The sequence below is a fragment of the Penicillium soppii genome (assembly GCF_028829465.1).
Source record: "Penicillium soppii strain IBT 18220 chromosome Unknown utg000003l, whole genome shotgun sequence".
In the NCBI taxonomy this organism is placed as follows: domain Eukaryota; kingdom Fungi; phylum Ascomycota; class Eurotiomycetes; order Eurotiales; family Aspergillaceae; genus Penicillium; species Penicillium soppii.
In genome coordinates this window covers 302456-322908 of record NW_026643233.1, presented here as the reverse complement: position 1 = coordinate 322908, position 20453 = coordinate 302456, and the positions used below count along the sequence as shown (strand labels likewise).

At 48.9% G+C, this 20453-nt stretch overlaps 9 protein-coding genes across 9 annotated transcripts; 3 read left to right on the top strand and 6 right to left on the bottom strand.

Moving 5' to 3' along the window:
- Nucleotides 1–623: 623 nt before the first annotated feature.
- Nucleotides 624–2411, top strand: N7529_002236 (putative homogentisate 1,2-dioxygenase; the record flags this gene model as incomplete). Its single annotated transcript, XM_057237764.1, has 7 exons — nucleotides 624–743; nucleotides 797–819; nucleotides 882–1056; nucleotides 1107–1709; nucleotides 1760–1922; nucleotides 1972–2094; nucleotides 2149–2411. The coding sequence occupies 7 exons, from the start codon at nucleotides 624–626 to the stop codon at nucleotides 2409–2411; spliced, it is 1470 nt and encodes a 489-aa protein (XP_057100375.1).
- Nucleotides 2412–3439: 1028 nt separating this feature from the next.
- On the top strand, nucleotides 3440–3712 carry N7529_002235 (uncharacterized protein; the record flags this gene model as incomplete). Its single annotated transcript, XM_057237763.1, has 1 exon — nucleotides 3440–3712. One exon carries the CDS (start codon nucleotides 3440–3442, stop codon nucleotides 3710–3712), a length of 273 nt encoding a protein of 90 aa, XP_057100374.1.
- A 690-nt stretch (nucleotides 3713–4402) lies between these two features.
- Nucleotides 4403–6686, bottom strand: N7529_002234 (uncharacterized protein; the record flags this gene model as incomplete). Its single annotated transcript, XM_057237762.1, has 8 exons — nucleotides 4403–4480; nucleotides 4534–4605; nucleotides 4660–4710; nucleotides 4769–5071; nucleotides 5153–5580; nucleotides 5718–5833; nucleotides 5999–6549; nucleotides 6657–6686. The coding sequence occupies 8 exons, from the start codon at nucleotides 6684–6686 to the stop codon at nucleotides 4403–4405; spliced, it is 1629 nt and encodes a 542-aa protein (XP_057100373.1).
- Nucleotides 6687–7875: 1189 nt separating this feature from the next.
- N7529_002233 (uncharacterized protein) lies at nucleotides 7876–8856 on the top strand (the record flags this gene model as incomplete). Its single annotated transcript, XM_057237761.1, has 1 exon — nucleotides 7876–8856. One exon carries the CDS (start codon nucleotides 7876–7878, stop codon nucleotides 8854–8856), a length of 981 nt encoding a protein of 326 aa, XP_057100372.1.
- Nucleotides 8857–9397: 541 nt separating this feature from the next.
- N7529_002232 (serine/threonine-protein phosphatase) lies at nucleotides 9398–10700 on the bottom strand (the record flags this gene model as incomplete). The annotated part of the gene is made up of 6 exons (XM_057237760.1): nucleotides 9398–9470; nucleotides 9541–9613; nucleotides 9669–10202; nucleotides 10267–10372; nucleotides 10434–10475; nucleotides 10539–10700. 6 exons carry the CDS (start codon nucleotides 10698–10700, stop codon nucleotides 9398–9400), a joined length of 990 nt encoding a protein of 329 aa, XP_057100371.1.
- A 448-nt stretch (nucleotides 10701–11148) lies between these two features.
- On the bottom strand, nucleotides 11149–12323 carry N7529_002231 (proteasome inhibitor PI31 family protein; the record flags this gene model as incomplete). The annotated part of the gene is made up of 2 exons (XM_057237759.1): nucleotides 11149–12092; nucleotides 12146–12323. 2 exons carry the CDS (start codon nucleotides 12321–12323, stop codon nucleotides 11149–11151), a joined length of 1122 nt encoding a protein of 373 aa, XP_057100370.1.
- Nucleotides 12324–12623: 300 nt separating this feature from the next.
- N7529_002230 (acyl-CoA dehydrogenase family protein) lies at nucleotides 12624–14279 on the bottom strand (the record flags this gene model as incomplete). Its single annotated transcript, XM_057237758.1, has 3 exons — nucleotides 12624–12960; nucleotides 13013–13381; nucleotides 13444–14279. 3 exons carry the CDS (start codon nucleotides 14277–14279, stop codon nucleotides 12624–12626), a joined length of 1542 nt encoding a protein of 513 aa, XP_057100369.1.
- Nucleotides 14280–14984: 705 nt separating this feature from the next.
- N7529_002229 (phosphatidate phosphatase App1 family protein) lies at nucleotides 14985–17447 on the bottom strand (the record flags this gene model as incomplete). The annotated part of the gene is made up of 1 exon (XM_057237757.1): nucleotides 14985–17447. The coding sequence occupies one exon, from the start codon at nucleotides 17445–17447 to the stop codon at nucleotides 14985–14987; it is 2463 nt and encodes an 820-aa protein (XP_057100368.1).
- Nucleotides 17448–18316: 869 nt separating this feature from the next.
- N7529_002228 (UV-endonuclease UVE-1) lies at nucleotides 18317–20403 on the bottom strand (the record flags this gene model as incomplete). Its single annotated transcript, XM_057237756.1, has 2 exons — nucleotides 18317–19840; nucleotides 19903–20403. The coding sequence occupies 2 exons, from the start codon at nucleotides 20401–20403 to the stop codon at nucleotides 18317–18319; spliced, it is 2025 nt and encodes a 674-aa protein (XP_057100367.1).
- Nucleotides 20404–20453: the final 50 nt, after the last annotated feature.

Below are 20453 nucleotides of genomic sequence, written 5' to 3'. Positions count from 1 at the left end.
ATATACATACTGACCAGTTGTCTCGACGCGAACGCACATTCTTGTGATTTCGGCAGTTGAAATCCCCTATAAATCCCGTGTCGTCACATAGTTACCACATTCACCCCAAATCTTAGTCTCTCACGGGTCGTAGCCTCCACCTTTACTCAGTCCTGACTCATGTGGGGTTTTCATTAATCGTCGCGACATTATTCCTCCATCTCGTCTGTGCATAACGCTCCTCACCATTCACCGTGTGAATAGAGTCCACCGCCCCGGGAGGTCGGCATGTCGACTGAACCTCGCTTTGCCGATTTATAGAGCGACTTACCTCTTTAGTCGTCCAAGGCACCAATATCTCGCGTCCAGCTGATGGTGCTTTGTGGCGATGACGGATGTTCCTCGGAAGACCGTGCCCTGCCGTGCTTTTCCCAGGGATACGGATCGAATGAATAATTCGTGTTTGAAATCTTGGAATGTGTTGCTTTTTTGGTCTTCTTGACCCCACAGTCTGGACTGGTTCCTTGTGTTGAAGTATATAGGGGTCAATATTCCCCCAGAATTTGGGAAATAATTTAAAGAAAGCGGGATAGCTACCTGATTTTGTCTATTTCATCTTGTGCCTTTAGACCATTGATTGTATCATGCCTTCAACCGACTCCTTGGCTGACCCTCAGGAATATCAGAAGATATTCCACTGGGCTGAAACCCAGAAGGATGGTACTATCCCTTCCTTCAATACAAGGCGTAACGATCCTTATGAGGTATTTCGCTCTCCATCATCCACACTTGCTAGAATGCAGCTAATATCTCGCAGTATCAAGCCGGTTTCGGTAACGAGTATGTATTTTCAACCTACACATCTGGCTATTCAACATGCTGATGAAGTAATTCCGGAATAGCTTCGCATCTGAAGCAATCCCTGGCACAATTCCACACGGCCAAAATAGTCCTCGCAATGTGAGATTCGGCCTCTATGCCGAGCAAATGACCGCCACAGCTTTTGTAGCTCCACGGCACTGCAATAAGAAGGCGTGGCTCTACCGTGCCCGCCCCGCCGTCGCCCACCAGGGCTTCGTATGCGCCTCTCATTATCTCTTTGGCGGTCACTACTGACATCTTTATAGACTGAGCTCCCTGATAACAAGGATACTGAGGCAAACTTCTTGCCTTTAAACCCTCGCATCCATGTTTCCCCTACCCAGCTAGCATGGCACCCCTTCGACATCCCCGAAAGTGGGGAGGTTGACTTTGTCTCAGGATTAAAGACCATCGCCGGCTCTGGTGATCCCACCCTGCGCGAAGGTCTGGCAACACACGTTTATGTTGCCAATGCTAGCATGAAAAAGAAAGCCTTCGTTAATTCGGATGGTGAGTTCTTAATCGTTCCCCAACAGGGCGCCCTCGATATTCAAACTGAGTTTGGACCCATGCTTGTTCAGCCCGGTGAGCTTTGCGTTATTCAGCGCGGTATTCGCTTCAGTGTGAACTTGCCGGATGGACCTTCTCGGGGATACATTCTCGAGGTCTGGGGTACGCAATTCGAGCTGCCTGAGCTGGGTCCTCTTGGTGCTAATGGCCTTGCGAATTCGCGCGACTTCTTGAGCCCTGTAGCGAGATATGAAATACTCCAGGAGTCGTGGGAAATCATCTACAAGCTTGGCGGCAAGTTCTTCAAAAGCACTCAAAACCACAGCCCTTATGATGTCGTGGCTTGGCATGGCAACTACGTACGTTGCTCTCTTTCTAGTGTTGACTTCGTTCGACTGACGCATTTCAGGTCCCCTATAAATATGATTTGACCAAGTTTGTCAATGTTGGCTCTATCTCTGTCGACCACATTGATCCGTCTATCTTCTGTGTGCTTACGGCAAAATCCCGCGATCTCACCGCGCCGATTGCTGACTTCCTCACTTTCTCCCCTCGATGGGATGTTGCCTCTCGTATGTATACCTGAGTATCCCGGTTTGGGTATCACTAACAAGCACAAAGACACATATCGTCCTCCGTACTACCACCGCAATGCGGCCTCCGAACTAATGGGCCTTATCTACGGTGACTATGGCGGCCGCTCAGATGCCTTCAAGCCAGGCAGCGTGTCATTTGAATGTGGCAGTATGTCTCGTTCATTCTTCATTATCCATCGCTCAATGCTAATTTTTTGAGTAGTGGTCCCCCACGGCGTTGCGTACGAAGAATTCAAAGAAGCTACCGACAACACACCGCCGGTGATGCAAATATCCCAAGCATCGATTGCGTTCATGTTCGAGTCTTGCCGTCCATTCACCATCACTGATTACGCCTGGAATAGCGAAAAGAGACATGAGCATGAGCCCAAGATGTGGGATAACTTGGTGGATAACTTCTCGAAGCATGCGGAAGAGATCGAGGAGATCTTGAGTAGGAAAGCGAAGGGTCTGTCAATTTCATGAGTTTTTTATGTGTTGAGAAAATGGAAATTTGACTATTGAGTTCTAAATTGCGACTTGGTTGATCTCTTCAATATTTTTTTTTTCAAAACAGAAAGCAACCGACACTCTTCCTTGCTCAGTCCGTGTTTATCTAAACTTCCTTCAAATTGACCCGATCTAGTCAGCTCATATTCAGGCACATTTAACAAGCCCACCGTTTCCCTGCTCTATCTCCAATAATTGTTGCACAGTGTTCACAACCGTATGCTCCAAGGGGCGCGGGGCAAACATTGAATCTCGAGTCACCTCACTGTTATCCATAACAAGCGCCGTTTGTTCTTCAAACCGTCCTGATGGCAAGCGGCCCTCCAGCAATGGAAATTGTATTTTCATGATATCAACCATTTGTTGATGGGTGCAAGGATCAGCAGAAATCGCATACCGCTGGTGAGAAGCAGCGACTTCTTCATAAGCTCGAATGTGAGGTGTGGCAAAGTCTCTAGCATCAACCGCAACGGGGAATGGTATAGTAATTATATTTCATCTGAACATTTCAACCTAGTGTAAGATTTGGAAATCGTATACCAGCACAAAAGGTCCCCATGTCTCATTGATTTGCTCGGTATTCCGTATTGGTCAGTGAAAGCTATGGACTTGCATCATGAATTTCCTTGATTTCCTTTCTTTTTCTTAGGGCAGAGGACTAATCAGGTTATTACTGTCAGCCACATCATGCAAATTGATTTGTATTTCATTATGTGGTCCCAATACGTGGCAGTACAAGATTGTAGCCACCCGCATGCATAAGCGGGCTAAGCGAACTACAACGTAAGACGTGAATCTCCAATGATCTTCATATATTTATACTACTAAATAGCGTATTTTTGATTATTTTTTGAGGAAATACCAAAACTATCGTGACGATCTTTTCGAGCCCCGGTCTCCATTGAAAGTTCGTCCGAAACCTCATCATCTAAGTCTACTAGCCCTGCATCGGATACAATTAAGCTACTACCATTGCGTGGAATCAAGAACCTTCGTCTGGCATCATGAGTTTCTGGCGCTCGATGCTATGCAACGGCCGTATTCTAGGATATCTGCTCATTGAATTCTCGAGCGTGACTGTGAGTACGAGCCTTTATGCGACTCTTCCTTTGCACATCCAAGAGAATTTTAAATGGGACCTAAGTGCTACCGGACTGCTGTTTGCAGGTATTACTGTTCCAGATAGCTTGATCAGTCCCCTCGCTAGTTGGGTCCGTGACAGGATTGGGGCACGATACCCAGCAGCAGTCGGCTTTATTGTTCAGGCATATTCCTAAGCCTCTCGGAACTTGCAGGGACCGATTGATTCCCCTGGTTGAACACTCAGATCAGCGGCAAAGGATTTCACTCGGTCTCTGTTATTGCTTTCGACATATTGCGGCCATTCGTGTCTGGTGTCGCGCCCGCCGAGTTGACTGGTAATTGGCCCTTACCCCAAGAATTTTCTAGTGACGATAACTAATAGATATTGAAAGCTGTTGCTAAAACATCTCAGGAGGAGAAATCAGGCCCTGTGGAGGCTGAAGGTGGCGTATCGCGCGTCATCGCTATGATGGATGTCGCTGCCTCTCTCGACATAATAGTCGGCCCAATAATAGGCGGTTCTCTAAGGCATTAGTCGGTTAAGAGTATATAGGCTTTACGTGGAGTAAACAAGCCATCCAAATTGTATAATCTTTGTCGCTGATAATCATAGATCTTCTACATGTCATACTCGCTGCACTTACAATGTGCTCTGGAGATGCTTATTACCAAATTCTTGTTCTGCGCCTAGTGCAAGAGAATGACTGCAAGGAACTCCGAATCGATATCAAAACCCTCAATGCAAACTCAAAAGAAAGTAAAGATACTAACCCAATCAGATGAAAGCAGTTTCTCTGAGGATTATTTCCCCAAAAATGCCATATACAGTGGCGCACTTCTCACTTCCATTTATACCCAAATCTCAAGTTTAGTGAAATAATTGTTTACCGTTTCCAAATTAAAATCGGCTTAATGACAGTCCCATCATTCATGCCGTGGAGAGCTTTCGGATAATCGGTCGCCTGCACTACTGGGTCAGTAGATCTTTCAGCAGTATACACAATGATGCACTCACATCGAAGTACTGAACAACTTGATCAAGCGGGAATTCTCCTTCCCTGTACCACTGAATCATTTGGGGAATAGCCTGGAAGTATTGTCAAAAAGTGCCTCAGCAAAGAAGTCGAATCAGTATACGCACAATACGAGGATCACAGTCCCCTTCAATACAACCGAGAATAGCTCTGCCTTTCTGAAATCACCCAGAATAGTCAGCAAACTACAGGTTTAAAGCAAGGACAACACCTTACATTCATGTGTTCTGAAAGGTTGATATTCAAAGTGTAGTTTTTCGGCGGTATACCAATGAAGATTACTTTTCCACGAGCATGTGTTGATTGAACGCTCTGCTCTATTATGGAAGGCACACCAGTGGTGTCAATAGCAACGGATGCGCCTTTAGGAACAATAGCTCGGACTGCATCATCTAACCTAGAAATCTCTGCATCGTTGGTGTTGATTGTATGAGTTGCGCCGAGTCTTCTGGCCAGCTCAAGGCGAGTTTGGACTCGATCGACAGCAATAATTACTTTGCATTTTGTGATCTTTGCAGTCTGTGCGAGATCAAATGTTAATCTTATGCACTTTTCTTGAAACTTTTCTTGAAACTTTTCTTGAAGAGGACCGCAACTAACCATGAGAGCCCCCATACCAACCGCTCCCAAGCCTGAAATCATGACAGAATCATTTGGGCCAGCCTGAGCGATATTATTTATTGCTCCCATTCCAGTCTGAAATCCACAGCCAAGAGGAGCAAACAGCTTTAACTCATTGAGATCTTGAATGAGATCCTTAGCATTCACAATGGAGGATTTGTTAACAGTACTGTACTGCGCAAGGCTGGATTGACCGAAAAATTGGGACCAGACTCGTGTGCTGTCTTTGCTGAGCTTCATAGATCCCTGGCTGCCGATATAATTCTTGGAAGCAAAGGAATCACAGTATGCTGGATGAGAAGCCTCACACTGTGTGCAAGTAGAGCATGAGTAAAAGGAGAGAAGGACTGGATCTCCAACTTCTACAGACTGGACGTTTTTGCCCACGACTAGAGCAACACCGGCGCCTGTAGACATCTCAGCCGTTAAGTCACAAAATCTAATGCCAGCGATTCAGTACCTTCGTGCCCAGCTACCTTGGGGTATTCGATACCAAGTACCCCTCTAGGTACTCTTGATAGAGCAATGTCCGTATGGCAAATACCCGTGGCATGCATCTCCACCAGTACCTCATCATCGCTTGGTGAACTAATCTCAACCTGCTCGAGTGACCAATTCAGTGTCAGAGGCTGGTCTGGCTCTCGAGCGATTATTGCTAGGCTAGAACTCATGTTGTTCCACAGAAGAAACTTCCTTTGACGCAAAAGGGTTGGACATCCAAGTTCATAAGCGGTTCATCTTTGCAACCCCGCAGTACTCTGGTCGGCCCGATGTACCTAGGCATATGTTTCTATCCTATAGCCGCCTAGCCCCGGAAGCATTCACTTAGCCATCCGCTCATCAACGAGCTCTCGTTTTCTCTCAAGGGAATCATCCCAACACATGGAAAAATACACAGAACCCCGCCCACGAGCTTTGGGGTCGCCATACGGCGGACATCCTCGTCTATTGTACATTTTACCGCGCTCATCGCCATCAACAACGAAACTCGCCCATCGCAGCGTCCCTTCTTTCCGGAATCCCACGCGCTGAGCAGCATTTAGGGACGCGGTGCTAGACGGATCCGCTTGCCACTGTACGCGACGCAGCCCTAAGCCACCTTCATCGGGTGTATCGAGGGCGTAGTGCAAGAACAAGCCAACAGCATGGGTAGCGACATGCGTGCGCTGGAAGGGAGGTAGAACGATAATGTAGCTCCCCTCTACCGACAATGCTGCAGCCCTGCCATCGGGATTGGCTTCCGACGCAGGTCTCGTCTTATCGATCACGGCGAAGAATACGGTGGTGCCAATTTTGCCGCGACGCCTGAGTCTGGACACTAAGTCCTCCTCCGTTAAGAACAGCCCGGTGGTGAAAGGGCCAGCATGCTTTGCGATCTGCTAGAGTGGTAAGTTCTCCTTCGCGGTGACAGTCCTCTCTTCCCAAGAGACAGACTTGCGTCGAACGGGGTGAGCTTCAGCCGATTAGAGGATAGCTCGCGCACTGGGAACTCGAAGACTTGGTTGATCGCCATAGTTTCTAGGGCTGCGTTGGCCAACGTTGGGGTGGAACAGTGTTCTGAATATCTACACAGTTCTGTGAATATTGGTTACAGAAGTGCCTTGCTTAGATTATTTAAGGCAGCAACTCTGGGCATCAATTTGTGGCCCAGCCAATACTTGAAAGATTCGGCGCCAGAAGAGTTGTTGTTCCTATAAATAGCGGCATCATGGCCTATCCGTCAAAACGCCTGTCAAATTTGAAACGAGTTTCACATTCAACTGTTCATCTATACTTGTCTGTGCGACCAGCTTATTGACACCATATATAATTTCCCGATTAACAAAGGAAAGGAATAAAAGGCATATTATACTCGGTTTCCTAGCCCGGGAGCCCATACGGGACAATGCACATCCGATTGCAGAAGGTGATAAACGAGTCAGACAGCGATGCAGCAGTTAGCTCGGTGAATTCGCTAGTATGTAACATATCTAATTTTATAGTAAAGTCTATAGATATCAATGCAGTAGAGACATGGCCAATGACTAAAGAGGAGAAGCAAAGACATTTCTCGTTGACCTCAAGGGGCTATGGTACAATTCCTTGATAGTAACACAGGAACACATCCTAAAGACATGGCACACAAAGTTTGGATATAGCAGATAAAGATATGTTCTTTACAATGTTCAACCCTCCAAAACTAAGTTGTAGTTCAACCCAACCTCTTTAAAATGTTCAAGGGTCCAACTCTTGATCCCATCGGTGATCGGTGATCGGTGTTTCGGCCCCCGTCCTCAGTCAAATCCGGGGTCCGACGAAGCGCGACCCCGACAGCCCTAGCTCTTGGTTGGCCATTATTCTCCTCAGAGACGGGAAAATCGCATTATATAGACCCCGATCTTCAAAACATGACCTGCAGATCTCGCTGTTAAAGGCATACCGGCGTTAGGAAGCGGCTCGAACTCAGGGTTATCTCTAGCGTCTTGGTTTGTTGCAAACATATAGAGTACACTGTGCCTACGTTTCGTTATCCTTCAAGCCCATGGATTCAGAGTAATCTTTCTAGAATATTGATTCTCACATTCTTCAAGTTCAACATTAAAGCCCTATAACAAGCTTGGATGTTCCTTACGTTTACCGAATCTCTATCGATTTGACAATAGTCCGTGCCCAAACCCTCACCTACCCATTCAGAACATTGAATTCTAACTGAATCTCAGAAAATGGGAGGACCCTATATGCCCAAAACAGCCGGAATGGGCCTGCGCCCAACGATTCCCCTCGATGTACCAATATGCGCCGTCTTCCTCGCTCTGTTCGTCGCTGGCGCCGCCTGCCACATGACCCTATTCCGCCGCAACCTCGCCAGAGGACACAAATTCATTCCATCAGCCATGACATTCGGTTTCTGCATGTCCCGAATCGTCGCTAATGCAATTCGCATTGCTTGGGCTTGTCATCCAACAAATATCAGTCTTGCTATCGCGGCACAGATCTTCGTTGCCGCTGGTGTGCTGTTGCTATTTATCTTAAACTTGCTCTACGCACAGCGTATGTTCCGGGCTGTCTATCCAATTATAGGATGGTCTCGTCCTGTATCTTGGGCATTTAAGGTGCTCTATGGTCTCGTTGTGGTTACTATAATTATGGTCATTACTTGTGTTGTTCAGAGTATGTACACTTTGAACACCAACACCCTCCGGATCGATCGCGACATTCAACTCTACGGCCAGACATACTTCGCTATTATCTCATTCCTGCCCATGCCCCTTCTTTTGGCTGTTCTTCTGTCGCCAAACAGGAAGCGAATGGAACAATTTGGCTCCGGCACCTGGGTCGCTAAAGTGTTCATTGTCAGCCTTGTCGCTGTACTTCTTTGCCTTGGCGCTTCATTCCGCGCTGCTACATCTTGGATGAAGCCTCGTCCTTTCACACATCCTGCCTGGTACCACAGCAAAGCTTGCTTCTATGTGTTTGACTTTGGTATCGATATCATGGTTGTGGCTCTCTTTTTCGTTGCTCGTGTCGACCAACGATTCTGGGTTCCAAATGGTAGCTCGAAAGTGCGCCATTATCGAGGCGTTGAGGATAACGAAGAGAAAACACAAGGTTTCCAAACTGAAAGCGCCCTTCAAAAGGAAGGCGAGCGAGAGCTTGAGAGTCGAGGCAGTAGCATGTCTCGTGATTTGACGGAAACAAAATAGAGCACTTTCGTTGTGCTCCAGGGGTTTGATGATGTACATTACAAATATAATCAAATTTTACATAATGATCCATATGAGTGAGCTCCAAGAAAAAGCATGATGGAAGCCGAAATGTAGACGATCACTAGATGGATAGCCTTGATACTGGAGATTTACGGAGCCTTACAGTATCATACATATGTACCAGGAAAAGATAACTAAACAGACGAGTTCAAGCTCATGGTTATCTGGTAGTCTTTTGTTCTAGTTCCCAACTTGCGAGAAAATAAATTTGAAATGCATGTCATTCCAAGTAAGGATGTGAACTCCTAAACAGCCCCACAGTAATTAAGGAACCGAAGTCATAATCTGTCACACCCTCCGAGTACTCCTACAGCCTCAAGGAACTGATCTTGCAAATGGTCTTTTATTTTCATGATTGGTATCAACAAGTGGCCAGGCATTGAACCATACAGAATTAAGTAGGCGAGAGCCCTGTTCGAATGCAGCCCCCATTCTCCGCCAGTCCAAGTGCCTTTCGAAAGGAGGAAAATGAAATCTATCACAGGAAATAATCCGGTGTGCGCCTCGATACCATAGGTTCTCCCGCTCGGGGGCAGGGGTCGAATTGTAGGCTGGGCAGGTGTTAGTAGCTTGCATGAAAAGAGTGACCTGTAGGAATATGGGGTATACCCATATACTCACAATGTGTATTTCAGATGCTCGTCGATCTCCATAATCGCGGCTTGGTTGCCGCAGCGGTAACAGTAATTTGGGGCTAGGGGTCCGGTTAGTCATTTGGGTCTGTACAAGCCCGGCAACGAGAGTCATACCTGAGAAAATCGTGACGACGTTGCGATCCTGCGACCAGTTATATCCTTCCATCACCAATTGATGGGCACGTGCCACCAGAGTCAAGCCATTGTTGTGGTTGAATGCTTCAGAGATATCCTGGCCGAATGTGTATCCAGCACCTCTGGGGGATATTCCCCATCCGCATCGGTCGTCGGGGTCACTCCAGAGCAAATCACACATAGGACCCTCATGGGGAACTTCTTGGATGCGATCAAGCGACCGGATGTTGTCGAGGGTATCGATGGACGGACTCAGTCCACCGTGAAGACAGAAGATCTGGTTTTCGATGAGAGCAGTGAGGGGAAGGTAGTCGAAGAGGTCGGTGAAGTATTTCCACACATTAGCGTTGCCATATTTGCGGAGGCATTCGTCATAGAAGCCGTAGACCTGTGTGATCTGTCGGGACTCGTGGTTGCCACGGAGAATGGTAATACGCTGTGGGTAACGAATCTTCAAGGAGACCAAGAGGGTGACAGTCTCAACTGAATAGTAGCCACGGTCGACATAATCGCCTATATTCAAGAGAAATTAGGAATTTTACTCCACAACGCCTTCATCCGACCGAAGCCTACTCACCCATGAAGAGGTAGTTTGTATCCGGATTAGGACCACCGATACGGAAAAGTTCCATTAGGTCGTGGAACTGTCCGTGTATATCACCGCAGACCGTCACTGGGCATTTCTATCGGGGTGGTCAGTGGGCTGGGCGGACATGACAACATCCCGACCGAGGAACAACATACCACTGGCTGCACATTGGACTCCTCCTGCAGAACCTCTCTTGCCTGCAAAGACACACAAATGATCAATTTCAATTCAGCCATAGATTGTCAAACCAAGGAACCAACCCGATCGCATAGCCGCCGCACGTCCTCCTCCGCTAATTGCTTGCAAGTCATCAAACTCTCAATCCATCCATCCAGAGTCGGTATGGACCCGGGGTCACTCGTTGGCGACAGACGGTGTGGCTCGGGGGACCGCGCAGTATCGATTTCCATGTTGTTATCCATTGCGTCGGGTGTGCTCAGCTGGCTGAAAAGGAGGGGCCAGCTGGGGGAGGGGCGGTCTCGTGAGAAAACAACGGAATTCGTGGATGGGCGCAGATATCGTGGGGGTCTGAAAAACAAGGAGATTTACGCTCCAGATGACAATTCAATTAAAAGACAATTTTCCCAAGATCGATTCAAGGGATAAGGGGATGGACTTGGGAACGCGAGAAAGGGAGAAGAGATGGGAGTTCGGGAAGGTCAAGTTGAGAGTGGTGAAAGCAAGATGCGCCACACTTCGCATTTCAGCCACACACCGCTTTGCCGCCCGTACGTAATTTCTCCAACTACGACATCGTACATGAAAGAGATGTGATTGTTAAGTGATGGCGAGGTCTTTGTTTTTCATTGTTCAAAGTATATTTGCTGAAATTTATAAGCGAACGTATCTTTCGTGGTTAATTATAACATATTAAATTATGTCCCCGCCAAACCCACCACCAAAGCCTCCAAAGCCTCCTCCACCTCGTCCATTGTTACCGAATGGGCCACGGTTCCGACCAACAGGTGGCTCACCTGGTCCTACTGGGTCATATCTTGCTCCAGGAGGTGCCCTGGGATCATAGCCACCACTACCATTCCCTCTTCCACCAAAGAGGGGGTCATCAAAGGTAGGATGCATACCACCACCCGAACCATAGCCACCCATACGTCCGTTGAACGGATCATTGGGGGCAAGCCCTTGTGGGTAAAGATCTCGTCTTCCAATACTGCCTGGGTCTCCTAGCCCTGCTGGGCCATCACCAAGACCTGCTGGTCCTCCTCCGAGCCCTGGTGGACCGCTTCCAAGTCCCCCTAGATATCTCTCCGGGTAGCGGTTCATTTGATGCTCATCTTCAAACCCAGGAGGGGCAAAGTCTACTGGAGGCTTGGAGCGCTGGGGAGCTGCCGCCAGAGGGTCATCTAATGGACGTGGACGGGCAGGTTGGGGAAGAGAGTCATCTCGTAGAGCGTCACGTTGTTTCCTTTCCGCTGGTAGTTCCCTTGGCGGCTGGCCTGTAACCTCGTAGTCTTCCGGGTGCAAACCGGATGCAAGTCTCTGGATGACGTTGATTTTGAAGAGTCCAACTAAATCGCCCAATCGAGCTGGCGAAATGAATACATCCCGTAGAGAGGCGGTGAGGTTTTCGGCGTCGGATAGAGGGAGGGCGGTGGTTGAGACGAACTCTTTGGTGGCAACGTCGAAAGAGCTGGTGCGGTCGTCGCCTAAAGCGAGCGCAAAGACCACAGCATTGCTTCCTATTCGACTCACTTTGAGCAGATACTGTGTCTTAGATTGTGGGTGTGCATATCGAAAGGCAAATGTGTCGTTAGTGTTCCATTCTGCGGGGAGGGAAGTATGATCTGCGGATGTTTCTGTAGATGTCAGCGAAAATACATCGATAGAATGAGAATCAGAAGATGCATACCTAAGTTGTGATCTTCGCCAAGACCAACCAATCTGAAATCCACCGCTACCATGCAGGCGTGGCCGATCAAAGCCACGGCCTCATATGGTGTTTTGAGGCTTGGCTGTTGGCTGGACCGAATAGCTGCCACAGCAAGGTCTAGGATATGATCCTGGCGAAAGGCATCTGTGCCAACCATCTTGAACACTGTTGATAGATTCAAAGTAAAGTATTTGTAGATAGACTGGAATGATAGAAGCAAGAAATGCGGTTTACTCTCTCAAATCACAAGTGACCTCACTTGGAGCTGGCCCGTAGCGGCGGAACAAAGATGCCCCGCCCGAGCTACAGTGCCCCACTTGCCTACTCCGTTCAAGGCTAAGTGTAGGGCTGCATACAAACTATACAAACTATACAAACGTCACAGAAAGTATTTATATGTTGACAGAAATAAACATCGCTTCAAAGATCTCATTTATGTACATGACTAGATTGAACTTTATAGCATCGCCTTCGGGAAGTTCTTCATCGCCTGCCGCACTCCCAAATCTGCCAGAATCTCCTCGGTTCCACCCAGGATAGCATCGAACTTGTACGTGCGGTGGAACATCTCAATGATCTTGCCCATTCCTGACTGAGTGATACCGCGACCGCCAAAGATATTTGTGGCGTGGCTGGCAATTTCACCGGCAGCTTGAGTACAGTGTGATTTCAGCAATCCAATTGGTCCACCAAGGTGCTTCGCTTGTTCGGCATATGTCATGTTGCACATTTGATAGGCGATGGACTCGAGCCAAGCCTGGTTGGACTCTGTGAGGGAGATCATGCGAGCCAGTCTGTCAAGTATTAGACGAAAATGATGTAGTGCAAATGGTAACCGAAACTCACTTTTGACGGATGGCGGGTTGTTCAATCAACTTCTTGCCGAAAACGATGCGTTGATTGCACCATTTCATGGTCTCTTCCACAACGGTCATCGACATTCGGACTACTGCGGCCACCATCATGAATCGTTCATGGTTGAAGTTGCTCATGATAACAATAAAGCCCTTGTGTTCCTCGCCAAGAAGGTTCTGGACTGGGACCTTGACATTCTCAAATTGCACGAATGCGGTAGCAGCAGCAGTTGAGTATGAGGTTTTGATAGGTTTCGTCTCAACGCCCTCGCCCCGAGGAATCAAAAGCACCGAGAAGCCCTTCTCCGTACGGCATCCAGTAACAAAATAGTCGGCGAACATGCCGTTTGTGATCCATTTCCTGCGTCTCGTCAACACACGACCTCCAAGAACAAGATTACAGAATGGGGATTTGAAACTTACTTCGTTCCGTTCACAATATAATACTTGCCATCGGGAGTCTTCTCGGCAGTAGTCTTCAAGCCAGCAACATCACTACCAGCAAAGGCCTCAGTGATAGCCAGGCACATCTTCTTCTGGCCCGACAACACCTCACCGTTAATCCGCTCTTTGAGGACAGGGTCACGCAGCCACTGCTGGACGGCGGTCAAACTGATAGCCATACCGGCCATATTGCCATCCTGGAATCCTCTGGCATTGGCACGGACCAACTCTTGTGTCACAATCATATCGTGGAGGTAATCGAATTCCTTGCCATCGACAGCACCACCAAGCAAGGTGCGGTTGTGCAAATGCTTTCCCGGGCCCAGTCGCATGGCCAATACGTTCGTCTCGGCCATACGGTTGATGAGTTCCTGGCTAATATAGGTACCATCTCGTTCCTTCTCTTGGGCCTCGGGCGTGACATATTTGTCCGTGAATTCGCGGACTGCCTTCTGCAGGCGTCGATGGGTCTCTTTGTAGTAAGGGGACTTGAATTCCGGACGTAGCCATAACGGTTCGGCGTAGGGGACGGGGCTCAGGGCGCCAGGTGTAGGTTCGATGACCTCGGGCTTTTCACCTTCAATAATTCCTATGCAAAGCTGGTCGCGGTATTTCTCAAGTACCTCCTGGCGGTGCAGGTTGTAGAATTCAGATGTTGCGTCCTGGCCGGCGACCTGAGCAAGGACAACGCTGCCACCGGGGTGGGCGTCGACAAAATCTGTTAGATCATAGACTCGGTGGTCAATGATGCACCAGAGGGAATCCTCGGTGGTGTGCTTAGCGACTTCCTCGCGTGTTAGGATTTCAGAAGGCATTATGGGTGTGGAGAATATGTAAAGAATTCCCAGGCGAGGGGTGCACAGTAAATACCCCAGACTAGCAGGTCTCCAATCACGCTGCTTCTGATTCAAATTAAGCCGAGGCCCGAGGTGATGTCAGCATGTTGCACTGCCTGGACGAGCTCTGGTTAGTTCATATGGCCTAAAATATGTAACCATAATATTATAAATCAAATATCATGCGATGTATGTATATCTCTTTTTCGTGCTTATGCCAATAACAACAATGATCGATTCGGCGATTTTGTAAAAATTCATGATCAGCGACCCACACGTGGACGATCGACAACGGTTATACTTCAACGTTCAAATTGTAAAACACAAGGGACAGCCATTTAACATATATCGGTCAAATTTATTTTATGAACACAGTTTTTGATCCCAAAAATACATTCGCAATTAAATCCTGTTGAATATATGTCTATCTACAACCCGTCTAAAAACTCTCATATTCAAATATGCTCTCTAGGCGTTTGTGTTTCCTTTTTATCAGTCTTTTTCTGGGTCTACTCAGCGTTCTTCTAAGGTTGTCTTTGAATCATCAATTTATAACGGCTGAAGATCCTGACTTGCTGTCTCATTGGAAGACTTTCGATATAACCTGTTTCCAAAAGTTTTAAGTACCATGTAGGCAAATATGCAGACATGGTATTGAAATACATTGTATTCATGTCAGAGGCCCTACTTCCGACCGGCTTTCATATCTTTGACCGCCTCTTCGATCAACCACGCACAGACAGGCTGTGCATCACTTCCAACTCGCCAGCTACCCAGCACAACGCCATGCTGTTCAAGGACATCGGCTGCGCGCTCCCAGCGACGCCTCCAGAGCTCTTCACGTTTGTTGGGGAGTGGTGCGGGCGGTACGCCTGACTCGTTGGATACAGACGGTCGCTTTCCACTAGCCTGTGAGCCGGAGAAGTTGAGTCGGTCGCTTGCATACTGGAATCCTTGGTACGCGGCCTGGGCGGCTGCGGCGGGGTATGACTGGATGCCGCCTGTAGATGGAACGGGAGTAGTCGATGCACTCTGTAGAGTCGATGCACTCTGGTCTACACTGACGATTGATGATCCGGTGTTTGTGCGACGAGGAGGTGGGCGAGGTGGTGGCGGTTTAGCGCGAGCAGCTTGCGTCTGATTTTGCGTAGTTGTAGACCCGCTGTCAAGACCTTTGAGCCACGAAGAAGGGATGTCGTTCCCTGATGGTGCAGTGCTACTTCGGGAGATTCCTGGTGATGGATCTGCCTCCGTCTTCGGCGCAGATGCGCGCTTAGGTGGGACAGGGGGAACTGGCTTGCGCTTAGGAGCTTCCTGTGCAGGTGGTTTGGAATCAGTCTCTGTCGCATCGGAGGGTGTGGCGACCTGGCGCAGCGAGGATGGTTTGGAGGCCTTGGCTAGGTCAGCCGGCGTGGAAACCATGCGCAGTGCAGATGGTTTAATCGGCTTCACCGGTGGTGGGCGTGCAGTGGTAGGGTGGGTAAGCCCGGACGGAGGCGGCTTATCGTCAATAATGAGATCTGTAAGATCAATCAAATCCTCCAGCTCCAGATCTTTTGGATCAGGCTCCGAGTGCATTGGCGGTGAGCGTATTGACGGTTCAACACTAGTGCCACTTCTAGGGGGCAATACAGGCCTGTTCATAACTGCATCTGAAGAGTCTTTTACATCCGGTGAACTTCGACTGCGTTTGGACGGACTGAATTGGCTGACGGATTTGTCGAAGAATGGCTTAGTCTCCACGGTTGTGACATCGCGAATGAAGATTCCCAGGATCCGGCCAGGGTTTGCGAGGACGATCTCTGTGTATACTTCCAGATCGGCTTCACCGCTGTCACCGACCAAGATAAACTTGCGTTCGGGGAAATCACGCAAGATTTGTTCTAGCGAGCCTCGCTTTCTCTCTGCTGTGGGCTCAAAGATTCCTTGCAGCATGCCCGAGTACTGCTTGAGATGGAACGATCCCGGAGGCAAACCCACCTTCTTGAAATACCGTTCGAGGAGGGGGTAGAGCTGCCAAGGCGCATTTGATACATAGTGGATTTGCACACCTTGCTTAGCCATCTTTCCGTACCAATCGCTTACTCCTTCAATGGTAAGCTCATCCAGTTCACGGATGAATGTGTTTCGGAACATTTCTTTGGCCCCGCTAGCGATGGCAGAGTGCTTCACTGTATCGTCGATGTCACTGATCAAACTGATTCCAACAGGGTCGATGATTTCAATCGGTCTGGCAGCAGACAGGTCCTCGGATGCTAACACACGAATATGGGTGGGCACAAAGGGCAGTGCAGCGCGAAGGCTAAAATGACCTGATTCATCTGTCGTGATATTCCGGGATTTGCTCTCATTTTCATCAAAGAAGAACACAGTGACCGGCATGCTCGCAACCGGATTCGTCAGGAATGGACGAAGTCTTTCCATGAGGTGGGCATTTGCCATAGACAACTCATCTTTGCTGAGCGGTGCTGTGGGCTGTTGGGTTCGGTCCACACTCGAGCTCTTCCAGGCCGGGTCTGCGTCCTCAACGGCCGATTCAACGAGCGACTGCATTTCCTTGTCGACATATTCATCATCGCCCTTGCCCGGGATCTTATCAACAATTTCATCGTTCGAAGATCCTGTCGGTGCAGCAATTCCACTCAGTTTTCTGGCCAGAGCAATCATCAACCTATGCTTTCGGCTCATTGGGCCCCGACCAGGAGCGTAGATCCAGCCACGCACATCGACGGCCACAACCGAATCCGGAGTCTCTGTTTCGTCCCAAGCAGGCACATATTTATCATCATTCTCAGCTTCTGCAGCCGCACCTCGATATTCGTCGATGGTCTCGGACCATGAATCGCGTCGAGGGCGGGGGCTGGCGTCTGTCTTCTTTGGCCCTGCCAGTTTCCTAGCATAGCTCGGGAATAGAACCATTTCTTCATCGCCTGAACGTGCGATTTCAACATCTGGAAAGGCGCCAGGGGTATTGTAGTAATCTTCGTCATGTTCATTCCTCTGACCGGCCCACTGAGAGGTGTAAGCTTGGCGCAGTTCATTTGCCGCCTTGAGATATCCATATACCTTCTTGCGACGGCTACCAGAAGCAGCGGCACCATCGCCACTGCCTGATCCCCATGTCGATGAGAGCCCGGATTGCGCCATCGAATCGTTTGGTTCGGGGCGGGGCCCTCGGATCGACTTCGAGTATCTTGTGGTTGGTCTATTGGCTTCTGCAGTGCTTTTCCAAGCCCTTGAGCGTCGACGTGGCCCTAGTAGATAGGCTACAAATCGTCCTCTTAGTTTAGTATCACGCGCAGCAAGTCGCGCTTGCCGTTGGACGATCGCTCGATAGACCCGCGATTGGACCCTATGCCGGAGAGCGGGGAGGGTCTCGTGCCGGAGACCCCAAAGACGGGACTGAGCTCGCCTAGTTGCGAGTGGGCCAACAAGTAAACTGAGTATACTCGAGAGCTTACTAGGTCGGGGTTCGCGAGGAAACGAAGGAAATAAGGTGTTGGGTGAGCGCTTAAAGAGAAGGGACCTTGGCCGAAGGGTTGGCCAACGGGAATGAGGTTTGGGCGCCAGGGTCTCGATTAGTGAAGGATAGCCGATAGTATGGGAAGGTCATGAAAAGGAATGAAAAAGCCAAGTCGAACAAGGCTGATGTTGAAACTTGGTATACCCTGCGGGGAAAGAGATCGCCCATGACGATGATTACTCGGGTGCTCACCGCGTTCATTCCGCACAATCCTGCTTCGGCTCGGAGAATTTTCACGTTTTGAGTGTTGAGTGTTGTTCAGTTGGATGTTGCTTTATTCTGCTTTACTTTCTAAATTACTCATGAATAAGTTCAATTTGCTGGTATCTTGATGGTTCCATGTGACACTGCTGTGAAAGAAAAATGATGTGATTTTTTTTAGGAATTTGGAATCATATGACTTCGTAAACTTCATGAATGGCACTTCGCTGGTTGAAGTCTAGTATACAATATTTTACAAGAACATATAAACAGGTCGACATCAAGTTGCCAATTATACGCCGTCCTCAGTGTAGTTCACCTTCTTTGCGCGGGAGCTTCGACGAGACGCCGATGCAGGAGTTGAAGCATTGTCCAACTCTGGGACCTCTTCTAGGTCTACACTAGACTCAGTCTCCGAGGCCTTGCGCTTGCCGCGGGACTTTGTGGAAAGGGTCGTGCGCTTAGTGACCTTGGTTGGTTTCTTCGTCGATGTCTCTATCTTGATAGGAGAATCTAGAGGGACATCATCGGCAACACCCTCGGTCTTGGCCTTTTTCGATGCGGTCTTCCTCGGGCTTGGTGCAACTTTAGGTTTGACAACCTTTTTCATTGGCCGTAGCCATTCTTCCATGCCCCGAGGCCAGTAGACTCTGCCGTCCGGGCCGCCCATGCCGACTTCTTCGTCGGGGATGGTGCGAGGTGGGGGAATAGAACCTTCCAAGTCCACGAAACCACCAATCTTCTTGGATTTTTTGGGCGGTTTGAAGGGTTGATTTTCATCAGAGCGCATGTAGGGTATCAAATCATTCACAAGGTTGTAGCCGGGTAGTTTGAAGTTTCGCATTAGCTCAAACACTGCCTGTTCCTTGTCTTTGGCCTCGATCATCAGATCCATTGTAGGAGCACAAGGAGGCAGAGTAGCAACGCGGTCGCTGTGTTTGCGGCGTTGGCGCCGAGTGAAGGCGGCAGCCGTTTGCTCGGAATAATGCATTTTCTGTGTGATATTTTTCCGGGACCATGTTGCTGCTATGCGATCGTAGAGAGGAATGATATCCTCCGTGCCTTCACGGAGCTTATTGGCATCAAAAATGATATTGTGATGGTGGTAATCGAGAACAAGGGGAATGTTGAGCTCCTCGCAGATGGGCAGTAGATCATGAACAGACCAGCTGACATCGTCATTCTCCAAGACTAATCGGTTTTTGATGTCTTGCGACAGCAAAGCGTAGTTTTCTCTAAACCGATCAAGCGTTGCTGCCTTATCGCCAAAAACTCCGCCCATATGAAGGATCATGACGGCATCCCGGTCTTGCTGGGGAGGCAACTTGAGTAGCTGAAGCATCTCTGAATGGTATTCTAGATCACGGTAAGAGCTCGCTATGACTTCTTTTCTTGGCGATCCAAACTGCGTGAACTGGCCAGGATGAACCGATACTCGATGTCCGAGTTCTGCCACCACTCGCCCTGCGTCTGCAAGCACTTCCGATGCGAACGGTGCCAGCTTATACCCGTATTCTTTGTGGCTAGCAAATGGAAACATCTCACTGCTAAGTCGCATGAATTTAATACCATATTTATCATTCCAGCGAATGATTTTTACCAAATCGCGCGCATTCGCTAAACCGAGCCCCTCGACAAATGCTTGTCCACGGGCAATATCTGCTGGTTGATCGCGATCTGGACGATTCTTAGTCGGGTGTGGGGGTTGTTCAGGGTCTTGAAGCGGGTGCCTATTTTCGAGAATAGAGGCAATTCGACAGGTGCGAGAGCAGAAGACGGAGGGTGTTGAATATCGAAGGTAGGTGTTCAGACAAGCCTGATCAATCAGAGTTAGGTTCTTGCTATAAAATACAGGACACCCAGCATAATGAAACCTACATATCCCAATCGTCCTTTCCAGGGAAGTGGAAGATAACTGCTGTGCACAGGAGGCGGACGCCCAAGGGCTTCCTCGAGCTCATCTGCCTCGATTGGAATCTCTTCATCCGATTCCGGGTCGAGAGAAGCCTGGCGACCGGCCGAAGGTATATCTCCGTTAAGAATATCCGCTGGTTTCGCTTTGAGTCCAGTGTCAGCTGCCATGGCCAGATCTTCTGTACTCAGGTGGCTTGGTTCTTGACCAAGAGCTTGCGAATATGTGCGGCGACCAGAAGTAAGGTTTGGTAACTTGGCTAGAGGATGCGCAATGCGTCTTGACGTGAAGCGCAAAGAATTGATAGCAGCATGACGAGCATTTGTGACGGATCCGGTCCTAGCCACGGGAATCGATCGACCGGTAATTATCAGTGACGTGTGGCGACCCTGCGGGCCAGCTTCCAAGGAACCGGCATGTCGGAAAGACAGACCTTGCAGCAGCCGAGCAAAAGACCGCCGACACATTCAGCGGACTTTTAGTGGTCTACGAGGGTTGAAGAAGTCAAGGGCGGGAT